This window comes from Onychomys torridus, chromosome 11 (assembly GCF_903995425.1).
Source record: "Onychomys torridus chromosome 11, mOncTor1.1, whole genome shotgun sequence".
Classification (NCBI taxonomy): Eukaryota; Metazoa; Chordata; class Mammalia; order Rodentia; family Cricetidae; genus Onychomys; species Onychomys torridus.
The window spans coordinates 16,981,021-17,003,540 of NC_050453.1; the positions used below are offsets into that span (position 1 = coordinate 16,981,021).

Sequence of the window (22,520 nt, forward strand, 5' to 3'; positions counted from 1 at the left end):
ATAACTCCTCCTGGCCCCTGAGTACACTGCAAGTCCTCAGTGAAGGATCGTCATCTTTCCATAGATACGACATAGGAACAGAGGTAATAGCTGCAGCTAGAGCCAGGTAGATTTTTCTCGTTCTCATCTGCAATCTTCCCAACAGTCTTAGGAGACTGATATTATTAACCTCATTCTGCAGACAAGGAAACAGGCTTTGGACAGTCAGGTGGTTCTCCAAATCTCCCAAATGTCCAAGAGTCATATGAAAAGACGTTCAACACCACTAGTCAGTGGGAGGGGGTTCCTACTTTGAACCTGTTGGGATGGACACCATTAGAAAAGACAAATGGGGGGGGGGGGGCTGAGAAGATGTCTCAGTCAGTTAAAAGCTTCCTGCACACACATGGTGATCTTAGTTTGATACCCAGCCCCCACATAAAAGCTGGGTACAGTAGCCTACCCCTGAAATCCCAGCTCCAAGAAGACAGAAACAGGAGGGTCCCTGGGTTTGCTAGCAGGCACTCTATCTGAATTACAAGCTTTGTGTTCAGGGAGAGACTTTGTCTTGGGGAAGATAACAATTTCTGGCCTTCACACACACATACACACATCTGCAGTCATGCCTTCATGCACAAGTGCTCTCTCTCTCTCTCTCTCTCTCAAAAAAAAATAAAGAAAGTATTAGAGAGATGTAGGAGACACTGGGACCAGTATATATCATTGAAAGGAATGTAAGATGGTGAAGTTGTTATGGGACACAGGGGTGGATGGCAGTTTACCCAACAAATTAAAAATAGAATTATCATAGGAGCTGGTAATTCTGCATATACACCCAAAAGAATAGAAAACCGAGTCTGAGAGAAAACTACACATTCGTGTACACAGCAGCATTGTTCATAGAAGCGGAGGGTATTCTGATACCCAGTGTCCACTGGTGGATGAATGGATTAGCTGGAAATGGTATATACGCAGGACACTTGTAGCCTTTAACAGAAAGGAGATGCCAGGCCTAGAGATCAGTGGTCAAGAACACTTGCTGTTCTTGCAGGTTCCAGGTCCCAGTCCCAGCACCCACATAGTGTTTCACAACCTGCAACTCTAGTTTCAGGGGACCCAGTGCCCCCTACTGGCCTCTGTGAGCACAAGACACACACCTGGTGTACAGACATACAATACAGACAAAATACTCATCCAGGTAAAAAAACAATAATAATAACCTTTTAAAAGATTTTAAGAAGGAAATTCAGATGATGTATGGCTCAACACGAATGAACCCCAAGGAAATTCGCAGTGGAACCAACACTCTGTGAGTGTGCTTATTAGCATATGCATAGCATATTAGCATATGCATAGCATATTAGCATATATGCAGAATATTAGCATATGCATAAAATAGGCAAATTCAGAGAGACATGGTAGAATGACAGCAGCTGAGGGTTAGGGGAGGAGGGAGGAGGGTTTGTATTGTATTCTTCAAAATAATTAAGATGCTGAATTGTGAGATATCTATATGTGCATGTATTATATATCTGTTACATATGTATCATATATACACAAATGTAGTGTATATATACACACATGTTAGGAAAAAAAACAGCACAATAAATATTGTTCAGATCATAGATAAAGCGAGCCAGAGTGTATACACTGATCTAGCTGCCTTCCCCACAGCGGTCAAACAGAGCTGTCTCCCTAGAAGGTTCTAACAACAAGGTCTTTTCCCCAAAGACATGTGTTGGGAAATTCAATTAAACATACACCACCCTGTCATACCTTGATCTCCTTATTGACGACAGAAGGATCCTGCTTCCTCTCACTTTTCTTTGGAAGCTAAAGCATTTTGACATGATTCCATTAAGTCTACTGAACCCACCTCTTAGCCAAGCTAACATTCATCTCACTAGGTGGCAGCATTGCTGACCAAGCCTCTCATTTTTGGGGGCCCATCTGTCTCCCCCCTTTACCCCCTTCCAGCCTCCCCACCTTGCAGTGAGGAAAAGCGGCACAAAGCATTTATTTTCACACTCTTGTGCAGAGTGACACAGTCAAACCTTGGAATTCTCGGTGCACAGAATCACCCCAAAGAAATCCTACCAGGAGTGTGCGCTTGGGCCACCTGTGTGGTCAACCCAAGCAAGCGGCCTCCTTCCATGACAGCGGTAGAAGAATGTGCAAGAGTATAGGAGACCTGCATGTGAGTCCACCTCCTCCATGTCCAAGTCCTAGGCAGGTGACCTTGGGCAGGTCAATGGACACATCTGATTCACAAGGGTGTGTCTGCTTCCTGCGATTTGCTGTAACCAAAGTGAGTATGTGAACAAGCAAATGGGCCTGTTCTCCCATGCTACCCCCTCTTCTCTGCCGGATCCACAGTGGAAGCCAGCCTTGCTACGGTGATGTAAGCTATCAGGTTGGACCAGATTGGACCTGTCACTGGACAAGTTCTGGGTGGCAGGCACTGGTGCAGTTCTGGCTGCTTTTCATAAGGTTTCCCTTCCCCACAGTGTCTCCATCATTTCCAGGCTCTCACCTGAGCTACCAAAGGATGTGTTAACTCTTTGAGGCTAGGAGTGCTATAGTTAAGACATTGAATAGTCTCCTCAACCCCCAAAATGGTGCCTAATATAATTTCTACACATGCAAATTACTCCCTGGGGGTGACTTAGGCATATGAAATACATGACTCATTAGTTAATCCTCACAAATATCTTCCTAAGAAGAGTCAGGCCAATTTGTCATGCTAAAGACTGTTAGCACAGTCCCATTGCAATTTGATATTAATTAGCTGGATGTCCAGGGTGGGTTAGGTGGAAAGGAAACTGTACATCTCCAATTTATTGAAAACTCTAAATTATGAAATACTGTTAAAAGAATATGTATATTTTATAAAATTGTATCAATTAGGAAAACAGGAAGGAAAGCCTTAAGCATTCTGTCTCAAAGTGTATTTCTAATACAAGATTCATAATGCCTGGTTCTTTCAAAATTGGCTCCCAAATATTAGGGTGTTTATTCTTTTGGATTTTTTGTTTTGTTTTGTTTTGTTTTGTTTTTCCAGACAGGGTTTCTCTGTGTGACAGAACTAGCTGTCCTGTTCTGAAACTTGCTTTGTAGATCAGGCTGGCTTCGAACTCACAGAGATCTGCCTGCCTCTGCCTCCTGAGTGCTGGGATTAAAGGTGTGTGCCACCACCTCTCAGCTTCTTTTGGATTATTTTAAATTCATGATCCAATGTAGTTTAAACAATCCAAGTCTATATGTGTATCCCTGGCCCCCTCCTTAAAAAGACTCTCAAACATGGGAGAAAGTTGGCCCAGGAGCCCCCCAGTGCTTTATCAGTTTGTCCACCAATGTTGGAATAGGGTTGTTTCTATTTAAAATGTGACATTTTCATCTAAGATGTGACATGATCTGTGCAAAGCTGGTTTCTGTGCAGAGAGGGCTGTGGTTTTGACACTGACTTTATGGTCTGAGTACTGTTTCTTCAGCTACCATGAGTTCTTTACTGAAAGGGCCACAGAGTCCATTCAGCTCTGCCTGTGACTGGACTGAAGGAAGACAGAACTCTAGTTTCCAGAAATGTCATGGAGGCTACTGGGTGCCTCACCCAGGGCCATATCATCAAGGGACCTCATTGCATCTCCAAAACAACTGTGACTTTACTGAGAAGACAGGAGGAGACAGTCCAAACCCTCCATAGTGAGGAGGCCCCATGGAGGCCGCACAGCAAACAGGGGTTGCTTCTGTGTGAGAGGTGAATCTAGTGTGACCCTGCCCAGCTTCTCATCCTTCACTGTGTGACAATCCCTGATGCTTAGTACCCTCAGGGCACCACAGTGCTTCCTCCACTCAGCCACTCTGTGGATATGGCACATCTTGACTCTGCGTCAGCTCGATAAAGAAGTGAAAACGTTGGAGACAGAATGGGGAAGATGGCTGGAGAGAGAAGGAATGCAGAGCCTGTGTGCATGTCCACAATCTCCCCTCTGATCACAGTCCCCACCCTTACCCCCAGCTCACACAGTACAGCAATGCTCAGCTTTGCCCACAGCCAGCCTAGCTTAGTTGAGATCAGGGCAGGCAAGCCGAAATAACCTCTGTCCTATGGCCCACCCCATGCCACCCACCACTCACCTAGGTGCTGAGGAAGACATAGCATCTTCCTTATTATTTCCAGCCTTTTTCAAAAGTCTAGGGATGTTTCTGAAGAAGAAAAATGTTACATATTGTTGTAATCAAGTTAACTCAACATGTCTGCCAGGCCAATGGAAATAGAGTGGGGTCCCTTCCATAACTGTCAGGGTTAGACCTTCTAACTCATCTCCTTAAGGAGGGCTGTACACCTGCTGCTTGCTCCTAACATGTGCTGTGTAAGCACACATGTCTGGAAGGTTTCCCACTCAGGGGAGGAGGCCAGTGTTCCTACCGTCTCTTCCCCCAGTGGCTGCCCATTGGGCCTGCTCTCAAGTCTCCGCTTGGCTCATAAGGGGGTGTGGGTCTAAGTCACTTCCCTCCCCCTCTTCTGCTTTGTCCAGTTTATCCTTGCTTCCTTTGTGTTTCTACTACTCACAGAGTGGGAACCCAGCTGTGCATACCTGCACCTGCTCCTTTCAGAAGGGGAGAGAGTTCATGGCTGCTTCATTTCCTCACCCCTACACCCCTTTTCAACCTGTCTATCACTCTATTGGTCATTACATAGAACTTGCCCCAAATGCACGTCCACTTGGCACCACAGAATATGACCTTACTTGGAAACAGAGTCTTCATAGATATGATCAGTTAAGGATTGAGATGAGACCGTACTAGATGAAGGAGGGCTTGGAACCCACTGGTTTGTGTCTTTCCCTACACATTTGTGTCTTTCTCTGTTGAGAGGAAATAGGACACAAGACTAGGTGGGATCAGGCAATGATGGGGGGGGGGGACAGTCACAGCACAACAGGGTCTAGGAGAGGCAAGGAATGCTTCCTCTGCTCCCCCTTAGCCTCAGACTCGAACCCCCAGACAGGAGATAAGCACTGATGTTCGAAGCAGCCTCGTTAGTGACGATTTGTTATGACAACCCTAAAAAGCTAATATACTGCTCCCCCTTTTTTATTCTCCAATGCATTTGGGGTCTAAAACGCTCCCCCTAGAGTCATTTGCTAAACGCTTGGTCCTCATCTTAGCACTCCTGGGAGGTAGCAAAACTTTCAAGAAGTGGAACCTTGGGAGAAGTTAAGTCACTGACAACATGCCCTTGAGGATGACCTTGGGACCTCAGTGTTCTCCTGTTCTTTGTTTCCTGGCTATCATGAGGGGAGCAGCTTCCTCCACCACAAACACCTCACCATTGCCCAGGGGCAGTAAGGCCATAAGGTTGCGTATCCAGGAGCCGAAAACTCTGAAGCCATAAACCAAAATAGACTTGTCCCTATTTAAAAAAAAAATTCTCTCCATTGGCATGCATGTGGAAGTCAGAGGACAACCTCAGGTGCCAGGCCTCATTTTCCACCTTATTTGAGACAGGGTCTCTTATTTGCCACCATAAGCACCAGCATACTTCCAGGGATCTCCTGTCTCTAGTGCCCATCTCACTATAGATGGATTATAGACATGCACTACCACATCCAACTTTGCGTGTGTTCTGAGACCTCAGGTCCTCATGTGTGTATGGCCCAGTGAGACATCTCCTATCCCCTCTCTGCCTTCTAAGCTGCTTGTCTCAGGCATTTGGTCACAGTGGATTACTTCCCTGCAGAAACTCACTGGGGCTTTCCTTATTAGACCAGTAGCAGAGGAATCACCCTTTAAGCCCGGGGTTCTTGGACTCAACATTCAAAGCATGGCCTGGGTGTCATCCTCAGACGTTCTCATTTTACTGGACTGTGGTATACACTAGACTTTTAGAATTTCTTTTAAATCTCCCAAGGAATTCTAGTGTGTAGCTGAAAACTGAGAACTCCACTTTCAAAGACGCAAACTGGTCATTCCTCAGTTTGCTTCAGATCCCCAGTGCCTGTCTTCAATTTACTTAGTAACAACTGATGCGAGCCAATCCTTATGTTCAGACCTACAATTCCCTAAGGACTTTCAAATACATTTGATCTTCAAGACACCAGAAAAGACAAGAATTACTTTCTGGAAAAGCCCTGTGAGATCCTATTCTTTGGTTCCAAAGGCCTGACAGAAAAAGAGAAGCATCCTTCTGCATATTCCAGTCAAGGCTCTCCACCCCTAGTCTGCAATGGTTTCTGCAGTTTCGGCACTCTGAAACACTAACACAATGGTCATCCCTGGATGCCAGCAGAGAGTGGCTGGGGCTTGCTTGGCATTATGCGTCTATAACAATGGGGAAATTTGAGACAACTGAAGACAAACGGAGCAGTATCAGCAGCCTCTCATTCTGTGGAGGCGGCCAAATGAAACAGCCCCACTTGATAAAACGCTGGCCAACCCACTGGGGGAGGTAGCTCCTGGTGTGGGATGAAAAGCCCAGGTGCTTCATCATCCTGCCGGTCTGCAAACCTCATCTCACTTGCCCTTATCATGGCTGTTAGTTACCAAATGCTTTCGGGTGCCTCCTGAGGTCACTGGGACAAACCCGCACTAACCCATTATCTTCACGTTCTGGAGAAGTCCAACCTGAAGAACTGGTTCCTTCTGAGGCTCCAAGGGAAAGTCTGCCTTCTGACCTCTTCCAGCTTCTGTAGATGTTTGTCCTCCTTGACCCGTGACAGCCCCTTCCTCCATGGCCAAGGCCGGTAGCATGGCATCTCCCCTGCTCTCCCTCTCTGGTTCTGCTCCTCCTTGTCTCCCTCTCATCAGGACACTTGTGACCCCCTCCACGTCCACTCGGATAATCCCAGACAATCTCAAGCTCCTTCATCATGTCCACAAAGTCCTACACAGGGTACCACAACCACAGACTGACCTGGACATGAACACCTCCTGGGGGCTTCCTCAGCCTACCACACAAAGTACATGGCCTGATGTAAAGCACTGTTTAAGCTCCCTGATGCACTTACGGAGCTCCCTTCTGACCAAGACCCTATCTATCATTCATAAGATGCACCCATTCCTTTGCATGTTCACCCTGGATATCACATCCTTGAGAAATGTGCTGCACATAGCCAAATACACAAACACATTCTTTGTCCAGAGTTTACAGGTAGGTGGGTGGTGGAGGATCCATAAAGATAAAAAATTCAATAGCCTTTCATCCGTCTAAAACTGTGGCCTTTGTGACACCATAGTTTGTGACACTCTGAACCAAGGAGGAATCTGGATCAGACCTCCTCCTCCCTTGGTGCAGGAGCCAGATGCCAACCCACAGCAACCTGAGATTAACAGTCTTTCCTGTGGTCATTTACCATCAAGAGAGTGAATCAGGCTGAAGGAACTGTCATCCCAAGGGAGATCATCTATAGATGAGTATGAGAACTGTCCTTTCAGTGGCAACCCCTGCGTGGTCAAATGGTGGCTGGTGATTGGTGCATATGTACAGTACACTGAGTGTCTGAAAGTCAACAGAAGAAAGTCAGGCTTTGAAAGGGCTTACCTCATCTTCTCCTAGGAAATCAACTCTCAAAGATGAGAAATTGCATGTGTCGTTTGTCTATTCTTTCTGATGTAATCTCAATGCCTCCTAAGTTACTCTTTTTCTTCCCTCTTGTGAGGCAGGGACTTCACAGAGGACATGGGCTCCCTGTTGGAAGGCTGCCCTCATTTGTCATCTCTACTGCATCTGAGGTGCAGAAGGACAGCCTCCCCTTCAATAATATCTCCACGGGCTCAGGTTCCTGGGAGTGGAGGGGTACCCTGCACACTCATTAAACTCTAGCTGCTTTCACACTCAAGGACCGCTTCAGGCTCTAGGCCAGAGGAAATCTGCTCCGCAGAGGGGAGTGGGAGTATGGGGGTGAGCAGGGAGACTGCAGCTAGCTTTCAGAGCAGTCAACCATCTCTGACGAGCTGGCTAGTCCGCGAACTACAGAATATTTACTGCAGGGAGATGTTCATAACAGGAGACACTCAGTCTGCCAGAGCGGGAGCCCACGCCCCAGGGCATCAGGGTGACCTAGTCACAACACGTGGGATACTGATTCATAGCCAGACCCCAAATCTCTTTATCCCAGAGAGATTTCCTCTTGTCCCTTTAGTCATTACTCAGGGGAAATACATGAGTCGGTCAGCTCTGGAGTTGCCAATAAAATGTATCCAGGACAATTTCAAGATGAGGATTTGTACACATCATCTTTGAGTCTGATTTTAAGCCCCAACAAGAGCAGGATTCCAAGTTCTTCCTCACAGTCTCAGAATGGCCAAGGATCACTCCACCTTTGTGCTCACTTGACGACCTCATGTTCAGTGTGCCTGGCCCCTCCCTCACTGTGAAGACCACCGGACAGGAACCTGGATTTCCAGCCCAAGGAGGCAGCCCCACCCAACACCCAGCACAGTGCCCACTCCATGACAAAGGGCTTTAAAAAAATAGTTCTTCTTGTACAAGAGACTCTCTTTCATCTGAGATGGGGTAGAAGAAAATGAGAATTGTTGTGAATATATTATAAAAGGAATATACCCATCATCCTTAATCTTCCCTTCAGGCAACTTCCTCTCTCGTGCATCTCCATCCCTGGGCATTTTATAGTAAAGCTGTGGTCATGACTCTTTGTCCTGGTGTAGCAGCTGAGTCCAGATATTGGCTCTGACAATTTCTAGTGTGGAAGGCGAAATGTGAATTGTCTGTGTAACATGAGTGTACAGATAGCACTATCAGAGACATGGTAAAATACCACCTGGGTTGAAGGCTGCTCAAGTGGGCATGTGATTCATACTCACAAAACCTCGACTCTAATACTGATGCTTGTTATAGCCATTAGAATGCCTTCATGGAGTAAATATTCATCATTACAGAATATCACGTTAACATCAGACATCATATTTTACTTCTTTCTGTGGTGCCAAGTATTAAAAAGGAGGCTTTGGAGGTGCTAAGCCAGTGAGCTGCTCTTTTAGCCCCAAAGGTCATATTTGAGAAAAATACATAACAGCATGGGAAAATGTGCCCAGTCCATCAAGAGAAAGTCAAAGCCTTGAGTCTCATCACAAGGTTACAAATTGTGAGTGTATTTCTTGGAGAAAATGTAACTAAATAACTTATTTCTATGTGATGTAGGCTTTTGAAAATCACAGTTAACAGACTTCATATAGTCTCTGTTTTATTTAAAAACAAATACGTTTTACTTCTTATAATGTAAAAACATTTTAAATGCATTGTGTATTTTTAAATTATAAACAATAAAAAAAAGCCTACCATTCCATAATGAGGGTATATCCTGTCCCTGACAGCTGGGGTCTGGTGTTGATTGCTCCCACAGGGACCCATATGATAAAGACTTGGCCCAGAAGATGGTAGGACGTTTAAGAGGTGGGGCCTAACGAGAGGTCTTTTAGTCACTGGGGGCATGCTCTTGAGGTTTTGGGCTCCTCTCTTTCTCCCTAGTATCGAAGCACTACATAGTTTGTCTTACCACAGGCCCCAAGGCTGTGAGGTTCTCATGGTTGATCTCCATGGTCAACACAACTGGGTTAGAAACTCATAGGAAAGATACCTCTGGGCGTACCTGTGGGCTTACTTCAGGTAAGATTAACTGAGGAGCCAAGACCAAGCCTGAACGTGGTTATATAAAAGAGAGTGCCAGATGAGCACCAAGACTCCCTGCTCTGATTCTGTTCTGTGGAGATGTGGGGAAGGAAGAAGTCTCAGCCCCATGCTATCATGAAGCTGCTCACCTCCATACTTTCCCCACCATAATGGAGCCGAAATAAAACTTCCTCCTTTAAAGTTGTTATTTCAGCTAGCCTGTCAGAGTGCTAAGGAAAGAAACTAATACAGAGGCCGGCTGATCAAAAACTGTAAGAGCAACTAACCTTTCTCTTCTCTAATGTCATCATGTCCTTTCTCTGTCATAATGACAGAGTTCTATCACAGAGGCTGGGAAGACAGCCCAGCGGTTCAGAGCCCTTGTTGCTCTTGTAGAGGACCCAGGTTTGATTCCCGACATCCCCACAGTGGCTCACAATAGTCTGTAACTCTAGTTCTAGGAGATCTGGCACCCTTTTTTGGCTTCTGCTGGCACCAGGCACACACCTGCTACACATACATATATGTAGGCAAGAAAGTCATAAACACAAAATTAAGAAAAATAAAAGAAAGCTAACACAGAGCCCCTAGGCAGTGACTTTCAAGACTAGGCTATGCAGCCTCCTTAAAGGCTTCCTTATCCTATTTATACAGTGTATAAATACATAGTTATATGATATAATGTGGCATATGTAGATAAACCACACAGAACGTCATCTAAAAGTCAAATGGTTGCTCGGGTCCTTCATGTCAAAATAAGAATTGTTTTCTTTGCTGTTCTGGGTCTCAAAGGAAGCTGCATGTGGGAAATACTGACGGGGGATTGAATGCACAGGGCCAAGGCAGGAAGGCTGGAGGCCACACGGTGGGCAAGCTAGTGTTGGTCTCCCATGGGCTGTGTAGTCAGAAATCTGTCACCTTTTCTAAGCATCATGCTCCTTGGCTATACACAGAAGGTCTAACCATTTCCTCCTTGCCTTACAGTCCCACTGCAGGGTTAAATCAAATTATTTGGGGGAACGATAAAGTACTCAGATTTTATCAGCCACATTGAGTTCATTTTATGCTTCCCTGTATTTTCGCCTCATGTCACAAAACTGCTCTGTGTGCCCTCACTCGGTTTGTTTTTCCTCTGGGCACATGGGTGTTTTGGCTTTCCCAGTTTCTCCTCCAGGCGAGTGGAGCTAAAGCCCTGGATTCTTGGCAGAAGAATATCAATGGAAGCAGTGTATACCCAGGCTGAGCCTCAGACCCACTGTGGGAGCCTCCACACCTCCCCCTCATTTCTTAGCTGGTTCTAGAAGGTCTAATGGACAACTCTTGATGACCCTGAAAGATGGGAACACACTTGATGAAGGAAGTCTGAGTCACAATATGATAAGAGAAGACTGTTCACCCCCTATGGCACAGCACAGACAAGAAGTGACCTGGGGTGTTCAGGATTATCTGATAGACCAGTTACCTTCCTAACACCCCATGACTATGGCCACCTCTCCATAGCAGTGACAGTCAAGAGTCTGCACTTGTCCCTACCCAGCAGACCCAGAGGACAGAGGACATGTGTTGACTCTGACACTCATCCAATAGAAAGCTCCCCTCGGAAAAATCAGGACAGATTATTTTCCTATATTTTTGTTCAGTTTGTGTTTATTTGGGGAGTTTTGTTGTTGTTGTTGTTGTTGTTTTGTTTTGTTTTTGTTTGTTGTTTTTTGTTGTTTTTTAGAGGAGGTTTCACTATGTACCTCAGGCTGGCTTTGAACTGCTCTGTAGCCCAGGCTAGCCTGAAACTCTAGATTTTTATGTCTCCCTAGTGTTGGGATGTGCTATCATATCTAGATCAGAACTTTTTTTCCAGATTAGAGACCTGATCTCTTACTTCCATATAAACAGGCCTGAGGGTAGTGCTCATTTCAGTGTCTAAAAAGGGAAAAGGAGAAAGGAGGAAAGCACAGGGAAGGCTTCTGTGACCAGGTCCAACCTAAAGATGGGTCTCAGAGAGAAAAAAGTAAAAGTCTGCCAAGGGGTAAGTCTGCCATCCCATTGAGAAAGTATCAACAATGGGAATGGGAGGCCAACACAGGCCTCCATCCAAATTATTAGTGATGCCTAACTCATCAATTGCTTTAAAGATTCTAATTTTAGGGAGTCACTGCAGTTTCGGGGCCAACACACTCTCACCTGTTTGTCTTAATTTCTAAATTTCCTGTTATGAAGCACAATACCATAGCATATGCTAGACAACGTGTGTGTGTGTGTGAGTGTGTGTGTGTGTGTGTGTGTGTGTGTGTGTGTTTGTCTTTATTTAATCCTTACTACTGTGCTATCAATTCCAAAGTGAGGGATTCGAACCTGGGATGGGGCAATCCCTTTATGTAAAGTTGTTTCTAGCATGTGTGCAGGTCAGGGTATTGGGCCAGTCTGAGCATTTCCAGGCCTTCGCTCTTAATCACTAGCCCACACACTAAAGCTGGTGGCTAGGAAGTCCTTGGCACTGCTCAAACGAACAATATCCCTCGGGGGTGGGGGCAGAGATATTAGCTAAGCAAGAAGCAGTTAGGAATTGGGAGTTGACAGATACTCTCTCAAAGCCTGCAGGCCTGACTGGAGCTCCTTGGTGAGAACTCTGCTCGCCAAAGGAGAAAGTAGGTACAGCCCACCGCTGCTTTAACTCATAACTTCTAGAGGGAGATCTGGAATCTGTGTTCATTTCAATATCTGATGAGGGAACCCCTGTATTTTCCTGCTTATAGAGGTGCTTACCTGGTAGGGGTACAGGGTAACCCCATTGGTTCTTGAAAGGGACCAGGTGCCATCCAGATACTGGTGAGCCTGAATAGCCACCGAGTTAAGGATGTTCCCATTGCTGGGACTGGTGGCCATCTGGAGGCTGACCTTGGCCTGGTGTGTTGGGGATCCGCTCTTCTTGTCGGCGCCGTTGCTGACCCCAAGGCTGTTGGGTTTACCACTGTGTTTGTTGACAAGGCCTGTGTAGGTAGAGGTGGCATAGGGGGCAGGCACAAAGGCCCACTCCCTGGGCTGCTGGAGCCCACCCATGTGCCGGGACCCCACCAGGGTGGGAATGCTGGAGATTGGAGGGGGTGAGCCCGGAGAGGCATCATAGTGCTCGCTGCCAGCTGCCTGCTCCAAGGTGAGCACCATTTGGATAGCTTCCTGCTTTAGCTGGTTCAGGTGTGTGGCACAAATGTCACAGCGGTTGTCTCGGTCGTTCCATGACTTCCTGATGGTATTTGGGACCTGGAGTTTGTCGTGAATGACAGCAGAGAAAGCAGGGTCCTAGAGAACACACAAGGAGAAAAGGGAACAGGATATCAGTCGGTGCTAGTAAGCCCTGTTTAGATGTCTGCAGTCCAAGGGCTCGAAGGTTTGTTCAGCATCCACCAGGAAGAAGTCAGACTAGGATAAGCATCAGGTGGTAGACACACATGCAAGAATCAGATGATGAAGACTTGAAAGATGCTAAACAAAATACAACCTCTAAGAACTTCCGCTGCTCAGTCAAAGGAGGTCATTTTTTTACTCTCCTGCATCCATTTAAGAATTATGGACAACCTGCTCCCTCCCTGGTCCAGCATGGTTGGGGGTGAGTGCCCCATTCTGGGCAGCAGAGAGCTGGCAAGGGATGGAAGTGTCACTTGTGATGGGGAACAGAGAATCTATTCTGCTAAACTTTGGCCTCAGCCACATGTGTGCTAAGTCATTGCCACGGGGAAGAAAACTAACCAAATAGATTCTAGCTCCAGGATCCAGCCTGCTCCAGCAGGCAACGTGCCTCTACAAGCACCTAGGATCCATCACCAGCCCCATGAGGAGCTATCCGCTGTACCTGCTTTCCTGTTTCCTGACTAGTCCAAGATGCTGCCTCCACACACTTCACCTTAAAACTACTAATAAAAATCTTCAGGCCGGTGGAGTGGCTCACACCTGCACCTGGCTCATGCCACCACTAGGGGAGCTGCAAAGGATTGCTAGATTTCAGGCTAGCCTGGGCTATGAAGTGAGGCTTTTCTCAACCTCCACTCCCATATCTTATGCTCCAAGGTTATAGCTAAAAGATACATGGGGGTAATGAAGATGCTATCTCTCATTCACGTTGCTTTAACTTCCACAGAAATAGGACTCCATAAAGAAATAGCTCTGGCACGTGAACAGGTATCAACACATTCCCGAGTTCTGTTCCTTGTGTTCCTGGAGTTCCGGGCAACCATAGGTACCTTTCTCCTTACACTGAACCTCTCCTCACTCCAGCAGCCACTGTGTCACACCCTTGTTGTAATACCCTCCCAGCCCTTCCAGCTCCATGACTTCACTTGGAAAGCAGGATAGGATAGTACTGTCCATGCAATTATGAACAGAACTACCTGGGCATATTTGGGGCCTGGCAGAATTTGCAAAACTCAACGGTTATTGTGAGTAACAAATAAAACTCATCTCAGGAGTCATTTTCCTCTAGAATACAAAAAAAAAAAAAAAAATCACCCTTCAGAAAAGCGCTGTCTGTTTTTATAGAGCAGAGGCCCATCTGGACTGAGTGGCCTGTATGGAAGGTAATATGGGCAGTCAGGGTGGGCAGGAAGACCATCAGTGGGAGGTCAGTTCCTAATCACGATCTGTCTGAATGATGGGCCCCAGAATTTTGTTTTCCCTGTTTAACAACCCTGAGCAGCTCCTCAGCATGCACAGATTAATTGATTAATAAATCAAGAGGCCCCATCATAGAGCCGCAGTGAGGAAGGCTCTGGAGGCAGAAACCCAAGGCAGCCTATAAACTGGCTGGAGCAATAGGGGGTCCGGATGATCAGGTTCCACCTGGAGAAGCCATGCAAACCAGATGAGGGTCACTGTGGCATTCTCCTAAGAGGCAGCTGCTTTGTTCAGACAGTCCTTAATCATAGCCCAAGAGCATGTGGGACCCAAAAGAATCACTGATGGGGCCATTCTAGAACAGACTGCCGCCTTAGTTTACCAAACAAGCAGATCCAATGGGAAGAAAACTTTGGAGTAGCCACAGACATCTTGACCACTTACTTGTCTGTTAACTTTCAGTTCAAGAGTCAAAGAACATCCATAGCCAGCCACATATGCCTTCAAGCCACCAATGTTGGGTTTCAAGAGGCCTTGGTTTAATTGCTTATTTAAAATGCTTTTGCTGGAATGGGACTGTAACTCAATTGATAAAGCCATGGATTTGATCAAGGGCACCAAATAAACCTGATGTGGTGATGCAAGCCTTCTGTTCCAGGCCTCAGGAAGTAGAAGTTCAAGGTCATTCTCAGCTATAGAGTAAGTTCCAGGCCATGCTGGGTTACATAAGACCCTGTCTAAAATATTACCTTTGCTACTTCAATTGTCAGGAAGAAATAGCACAGTAAGGTGGTGGCTACAAGAGAAGTCACATGCACACTTTGTGGCGTTTTGGATTTGGAGTGCATGGCTTAGCTTCTGGGTTTGACTGACATAGAGACACATCTGCTCCCCAGAGCTCATGAACTGCCCCTGGTTCTGAGAACCCTTTCACCCTTCTTTTGATTCTTTTACCTCTCCCCCTGAGTAATCCCTTCTTTATTCAGTCTGTTGCTGCTTGTAGCTCAACTTCCAACATTTAACAAATTGATATGTTGGCTTCACACCAAGCTGGGAGCTGGGGCCAATTCCTGTCCTATGTGAGCTCATATCCAGGACTTCTTGGCTCCTAGATTATCAAATGCCACACCCTTCTGGTGCCCCTTTAGTCTGATCTGAAGCAACTCCAGGATCCATCAACAACGGCACACCACGGAGCTCTGTAGCTCTTTAATCCACAAGCCATCTTTGAGGGTTCTAGTCCTCCCCACTCCTTTCCATACACAACCAACACCAGCCCTAAGAGAGCCCACAAGCCCACTGATGCCACAATCGGGCTTTCCTCCAGTATGTGGGCTCAGGCAGCCTAGAAGTTGTCAGAGACCTGCTGCTGTCTCCAGCAGAGGAAGACTAGGACAATCACTGAATGAGGAATCAACTGCTGGATGATAACCAAAAGATGTTCCTTCACTTAAGCAGCCCTTGTCCCAAATGCCCCACAATAGCTCATATCGCCCTAAGGTTTCGACACGTCAAGAGAGACATCTACGGGAAGCAACATGTCTTCCCAGGGCTTTTCTACACATTATAAATATTTTAGTTTGACTGTTGACCTCAAAGAGGAATGGCCAACAGACATGGTCTTCTGTGTTTAGAGGGGATTCAGTGTCAAATGGGAGAGCAAACAAATGGCAGGAAGCATTTGGAGCAGGGACGGCACGTGCTGGGCATTCCTGATATAGACGCAAAGAGGACTGCAGGGCCCAGAAGACGGACGGAGGAGGAACCGCTGCATTAGCAAACCCAGAGAAAGGGAGCCAGGGGGCTGCCTTGCTTGTGGGTCTTTAGATATTTGCACTGTCTGCTTCTGACCCACACTGTGACCTAAGGAAATAGCCAAATTGGACAGTATAACACACACACAAGCAGAACCCCTATTTTCATACCTCCACTTTTACTCCAACACCTACGAAAATTAGCCATTGGTGCCTATGCAACATTTTCCACCTAAATCTTTAACCTCAAAGCACTCCCATCTTTCAGGGAAAATATGCAAAATTGTTTTTGTGTTATCTCTCACATGAAGGGGAACTTGAGAAGATGTCTGAGTATCTGGTAGTGGCTCTCAGAAGGAAGGGGGTAGTGAAGTTAATCTTCACACATTTAAATTGTCACAATTAGTAATGACTACAAAGGAACAAAGAAACCCTATAATGTGGCTTTCTGGTGACATCATTACTTTGACACTTGCCCTAAGAGTATTTCAGGAAAACGGGTCTCCTGGCACAACCCACAGGCTCTCTCTGTCTAATGACTCCCATGGACTGGGTCACACATCTGGGAGACTTCATTCTCCAGATCATCACACCCAAGCCCATGGCCTCAGTGTCCATCTGCACTATTACCATGGTGTCTAGGTATTCCCTTTTTGTGCCCCGGCCTGATCATCCTTCTAAATCCTCCCCCTTCAAAACCACCCTTCAAACCGACAACTCCAAACTAAATTCCTTTGCCGCTAAATCTTCCTTCATGCCAGTGTTCATTATCTAAGCAAATAATATAATTAGCTATCAAGGGGCCCAGGTTAGACATCTAGAACCATCTTTGTCTCTTTCCATTCACATCCAATCAGCAAACTCACTAGACGGCCTCAACTTACCCTCCGCTTTGTGCCACTGTCTCTGTGCCGGGGCCAGGTTAGCTGACCTTCTGATGCCCAGAGCCATGGTAATGAATTTAGCATCCCCCACTTCACACGGTCTGATCTCCTCACACTGAGCCTTGACCTCCTTCTACCCCCATAATCATGGTAGGAAAATACATGATGGCAACATCCCTCCTTTTTCTAACTTCAATTCTAAGCCCTCTGATATTGTTATTGTACAGTTAGTTCTCTATTTGACTCTCAGCTGTGTAAGGGGGAAATATTCTTTTGACTTTTTTTAATATAAAGATTGATTGATTGATTGATTATGTATACAGTGTTCTGCCTGCATGTATGCCTTCACACCAGAAGAGGGCACCAGATCTCATTACAGATGGTTGTGAGCCCCCATGTGGTTGCTGGGAATGGAACTCAGGACCTCTGGAAGAGCAGTCAGTGCTGTTAACCTCTGAGCCATCTCTCCAGCCCCATGACTTTTAAGTCCTTAAATGTTCAGCACAATATCTATTACAAAGGAATCTCACAAGAAATACTTGTGAAGTGAATGAATGAACTAATTAACTAATTAATGATAGAGAATCAATCTAGGCTAAAGCAGTTAAGTAACAAAGTCATTCTATGCCCATCACTCATTTGCTTTTTTATAACTGAATCTCAGCTAATATGCATCTTAAATGTTCCCCCAAACTCATGAACTAAGGCTTTGGCCTCCAGAGTGCTACTATACCTTTAAGAGATGGGACCTAATGAGAAGTCTTTGGAAAACTTGAGCAGGCCTCTGAAAGGGACTGTGGCCCCTTCCCACCTCTTTTATTTCCTGGTGAGGAAGTGATCAGTTTTACTCTGACATGGGCTGCCCACAATTGCCATCTGATACCCTCACTAGAGAGCTAAAAGCAGTTGCCTACCTGACCATGAACTAAAATCTATGACCATGAGACCAAATACACTTTTTCAAATTTTAAGCTGGTCATCTCAGGTGTTTGCTCTAGTGATAGCCAGCTGGCTGAAAAAGCACTGAACAGAAGGTTTTGAATCTCAGACTCAGACAGACAGCTTCCCAGTAATAACTGTTGTGCCTAGCTAAAGAGCCTTGTGTGGTCACACTCCTTTTACTGATCCTTAATATCAGAATAGATTCTCTGGCCTTGGCTAATCTTTTCATCTTTTCCCTGAAATTTCTAAAAGGGTAACATTTACATAGAATTAACTAAAACCATTGTTCCCTAATCATCAGTACAGCGGAGAAATTCTGGACTAGTATTTCATTTGTGGTTCACTGAGGTTGGCACCAGCAAGCAGGCGGTAGCAGACTTTCAGTGGATGAGGAGAGACTGGTAATGAGGGCTGTGGAATCTGCAGGGCTCAGGCAAGAAAACACTGGCCAGGCAAACAGTGCTGTTTACGGGTGCTCCTGGTTGCTTTCTGCTCTGTGTTTCAGCCTCCGAGGGGTAGGTTGCTTAGCAATGAATGTTAATGCCACTGTTGAGGGCAGGGTGATTTTGTGCATTATTTTAGCCAAAAGAGTGCTTTGCGTGTGTTCCTCCAAAGCCTCTGGGTCTGTGAGGAAGGCAACAGCTGGAGCCAGCATCCAGCATGTGTTGTACAAATTCCTGGTGATGTTTGCTCCTGGTTTATTATTCTAGAGGCCTCTAGCGACAGGCTGCACAAGATTTAAGCTGTTTCTTCAAAGGCAGCTTCTTTCCACTTGGTTCCTAAAGTTTCTCCCTCCATATAAACAACTGTCCCTTGAGGCCTGGAACAGAAGATGGGGCCCTGAGAATAAAATGTTTTATTTTGCACAGCAGGCAGCCTCCAGATCAAGGGGATTTACCTTCACACTCTGGCCTAGGGTTTGCCTTCCCACCCTGTCACCTTTCCTGCTGAGTGTCCTTTCTCCCTGGGTGTTCTTTACAGCTGCTCTGCTCCCTCAGGCAGTTGTCCCTATTAATGAGTCTTCTGAAGGCAAATTGCAAAATCAGAAACTGATAAATCAATAGGTAGCAAACTTTAGATAGAGTAGACCCAGTAAGAACAGCTCATTCCTATTAGGGTCCAAATATTTGGACACAAGTGTCTCTCAGAGAAGTGAAGTTTCTAATTCAAGAGAGTGTGGCCATCACATACTCAGCCTTAAGAGCCAGGACAGTTTAAACTGGAAGTCTCCCACCCCCATCCCCAAACACTTCTTCCCCAAGAAGACTCTGTTTTTTATGATCGTTTCAGCTTCCTGAGTTTCCATGTCATTTTCCTCAGGGGGTTGATGGTGGAGCTTTGAAGCAGAGGCTTCATGAGATCTAGGGAGGACATCGCCCAGAGTCTCCTTCACCCTTTTAGCATGTTGGATCTACTCAGCAAGAATTAACAGAGAAGACTCAAGTTAGGATCCGTTATTCTGGCTGTTCATGGAATTCCCAGACCTCATTCAACGGCTGTGCCTACCTCTGGAGAGGAGCCAGGAAACAAATTAGACTGTTGGATAAAGCCATGATGTGTTGCTGTTCTTTACAGGAAGGGTACCAGCCTCAAGGGCTCTGCCATCCTCACTGATGCAATGTGTGAACTGAAGTTAGTCCCTGAGCGGGTCCCTCTGATTGGCAGGGGACACATTCTCCACAGCCTGTGTGAGAGAGCCTGCTCACAGTTCTACTTCATTAATGTACAACATCAATAGAAATGTCTGGCTGCCTTTCTTGGACTCAGGATTCGTCCCCGTTGTAAGTCTGTTCTGTGAGACAGTAGCACTTCCCCAGTAATGAAGATCACACATTGGTGTGCTCATGAATGTGAATCCTGGTGTGTGAGAGAGAGAAAAAAAGGAAGTAAAGGCATAAAAGGCATGCTAGGTAATGAGCTCTGAGAGACAAAGAGGGAGAAAAACCCACTGAAGGGAGAAATGTTAAATGTCAGACCAAAGCTGTTTTACATAAGAAACCAAATTAGGCTGAGATGTCATGATTGTGCCCAGCCTGTGCGATTCTGCTCTGGACCACTGCAGAGATGCTTGAGCAAGTGTGTTCGGCTTCTGAGCTCAACAGTACCAAGGGCGGGTGGCAAGCAATTAATAGGACACGAAAAGGTGCTGTAGATAAGAGCTCTCTGCTCAAACAGGCAGACATGCATGTTCTCTGCCTCTCACTATGGAACATCACATGCCCCTCGTGTCACTAGAACTGAGCCAATGCCAACATATTTGCTCTAGAATATCCCAAAGTGCACCCAGAGACAGGGGTGAGGAATACATTGAGAAAGTCAAATAAACAAGACAGAGCAGGGCTGTCAAAATATGCAGTAAGCACCAGAGCAGAAGACAAAAGATGCAGGCATGTGAAGATGCTCTGTCCTGCATCCTAGAATCCAGATGGCAGCAGCAAAGCTGCCTTGAGCCTCGATTCTGTCAACTGCTAAGCGGGAAATATCACCCAGATTACAGAGTTGCACAGATTAGAAATAATTCACAAGCATGACATGGAAGAGATTGAATAAATAGCATTTAAGCTTTAGTAGTAATAACAAAAGAACCTTCCTACTTTAAAAGAAAAGGGAGAATTTTATTTTTGCTTTGTTGTTATCATTACTGCATTTGTGTTTGCGGTGTGTGTGTGTATGTGTGTGTGTGTGTGTGTGTGTGTGTGTGTGTGTGTGTGTGGTTGCACATGCATGGACACAGATGGGCATGTCCATGTACATGTGTGTGCATGAAGGTAGAGGTTGATGGTGGTTATCTTCCTTGTACACCCTCCACATAATATACTGAGGCAGAGCAGGGGCTCCCACTGAACCTGGAACTCCCCAACTCATCTGTCCTACTAGCCAGCTTGCTCTACTGATCTCCACCTCCCAAGCATTGGGATACAGGCAGGATACCATACCTGCCATCATTTACACAGGTGCTGTGGATACAGACTCCAGTCCTCATGTTTCTGCAGCAAGCCTCTGAGCCATCTCCCAAGCCCTCAAAATACTATGTTAAAAGTTCATGAATTAGTCAAAAGCTCAGTGAGGTATTTCTTATCAGGATCACAGGGGAGGATAGTCTGTCAAGGTCACAGGCTTTCCAACTAGCTACTGTGGACAGGTTCTTTCCAAAGTTCTTGGTGGAGTGTGGGAGGCTCAGGCCCTGGCTCTACCACTCAGTACCCGTAACCAGAAACCATTGTGTTTTAAAACCTAACCATACTCTTGTCCCCTCAATATAGGAACATGAACTTAGGATCATAACTATTTTATTTGCTAGGGGTAAAATATGATGTAGATGTAACATCTAAGCTCAGTCTTGACTTACTTATAAGTGACATTAATTATTAGTGTTAGATAATTCACAGTAGCTCTTTCCATTGTGGTCACTTTCATTATCTCACACTGAACCTGGTATAAGCTTCATACTTCAAATGATGGTAGTGGTGGTGGTGGCGGTGGCAGAGGTGGTGGTAATGGTGGCAATTACCTTACAGCTTACTTTATCCAGAAGAACTGAGCACGTGGCTTTTATAACTGCAAAGGGAACACACACACACACACACACACACACACACACACACACACACACACAATCTCAAGTACCCACCTCTATAGCTGGAGAAGTTGACAACTTAAGAATTTGCATTTCTTGGGCTACTCTCTGAATGGTTCCTAGTTTCTTCTCTATTTTAAAGGTTCAGCTAATCAAAGAGTTGTTAGTTTCCATGGCAGCTGAGCCTATGATTTTCACCAAAATGGGTCAACCAAACAGTAGATCTTATTACTCCCTACAAAGGGAGTCATTTGGGCTGGGAGGATGGCTCGGTGGATAAAGTGCTTCCTTGTACAAGATTGAAGAGCTAAGTTCAGATCCCCAGCACCCATGTAAGAGCCAAGAGCAGCAGTTCACATCTGTAACCTGGCTCTGGGGCCATCTAGATGAGTGGATTCCATGGGACTCTCAGGCCAATCAGTCTAGCCAAAATGGCAAACTCCAGGTTCAGTAAAGACAATCTCAAAAAATGAGGGACGGTGTCATTGGATGATATTCAACATTGACCTCTGGCCTTACATACACATGCAGAGGCAATTTCATTTACACACATAAACACACACACCACGTGTGATGCTAAATAGGCACTCTACTAGATGTGCAGTTGTAATGAACAGTCTCCTATGAGCTGACCATGTCTACCAGGGACGGGAAAAAAGAGGAAGAGGATTGATTCCATGTTAGCATAACTAGCTTCACACCTGAGATTCTTGCTTCCCAGTTTATACATTTCCCTGGGAAAACAGGTTTGAGTCACAACTGGGTTGTTTCCCATGAGCAAGCGTACCCCCCACATTATCAAACGGCTTCCCAGACTTCCAAGTTCACATTCACAGCACAAACCAGAATACTGAACTTTGTAAATACAAGAATACTCAAGATTCTAATGTGACATACTAGGATTCTTCTGTTGTTTGATTACTGAAGTCCATGAACATTGCAAGCATGTTCCTGGGCAGGCTATTAGGACACCACCAGGCGCAGGAGTGGAAGTACACTTGTTCTGTGAGAAGTTCTAGCTACATAGGGCTCTTCAGAACCTGTTAACTATGAAACTCCCTTTAGTTAACTTTATATGTAGGAAACATTGAGTCAGTGGACTCAACTGCATTTTCTTGGATTTACAACAAAAATGTGAAATTCTTAAAATT

At 45.7% G+C, this 22,520-nt stretch overlaps 1 protein-coding gene across 1 annotated transcript in view; it reads right to left on the reverse strand.

Moving 5' to 3' along the window:
* Nucleotides 1-22,520, reverse strand: part of Kif26b (kinesin family member 26B) — a 426,094-nt gene that overhangs the window by 257,264 nt on the left and 146,310 nt on the right. Inside the window, exon 3 of the mRNA XM_036202104.1 lies at nt 12,371-12,904. Within this exon, the coding sequence (XP_036057997.1) occupies nt 12,371-12,904 (534 nt within the window). The remainder of the gene's footprint in view (nt 1-12,370; nt 12,905-22,520) is intronic.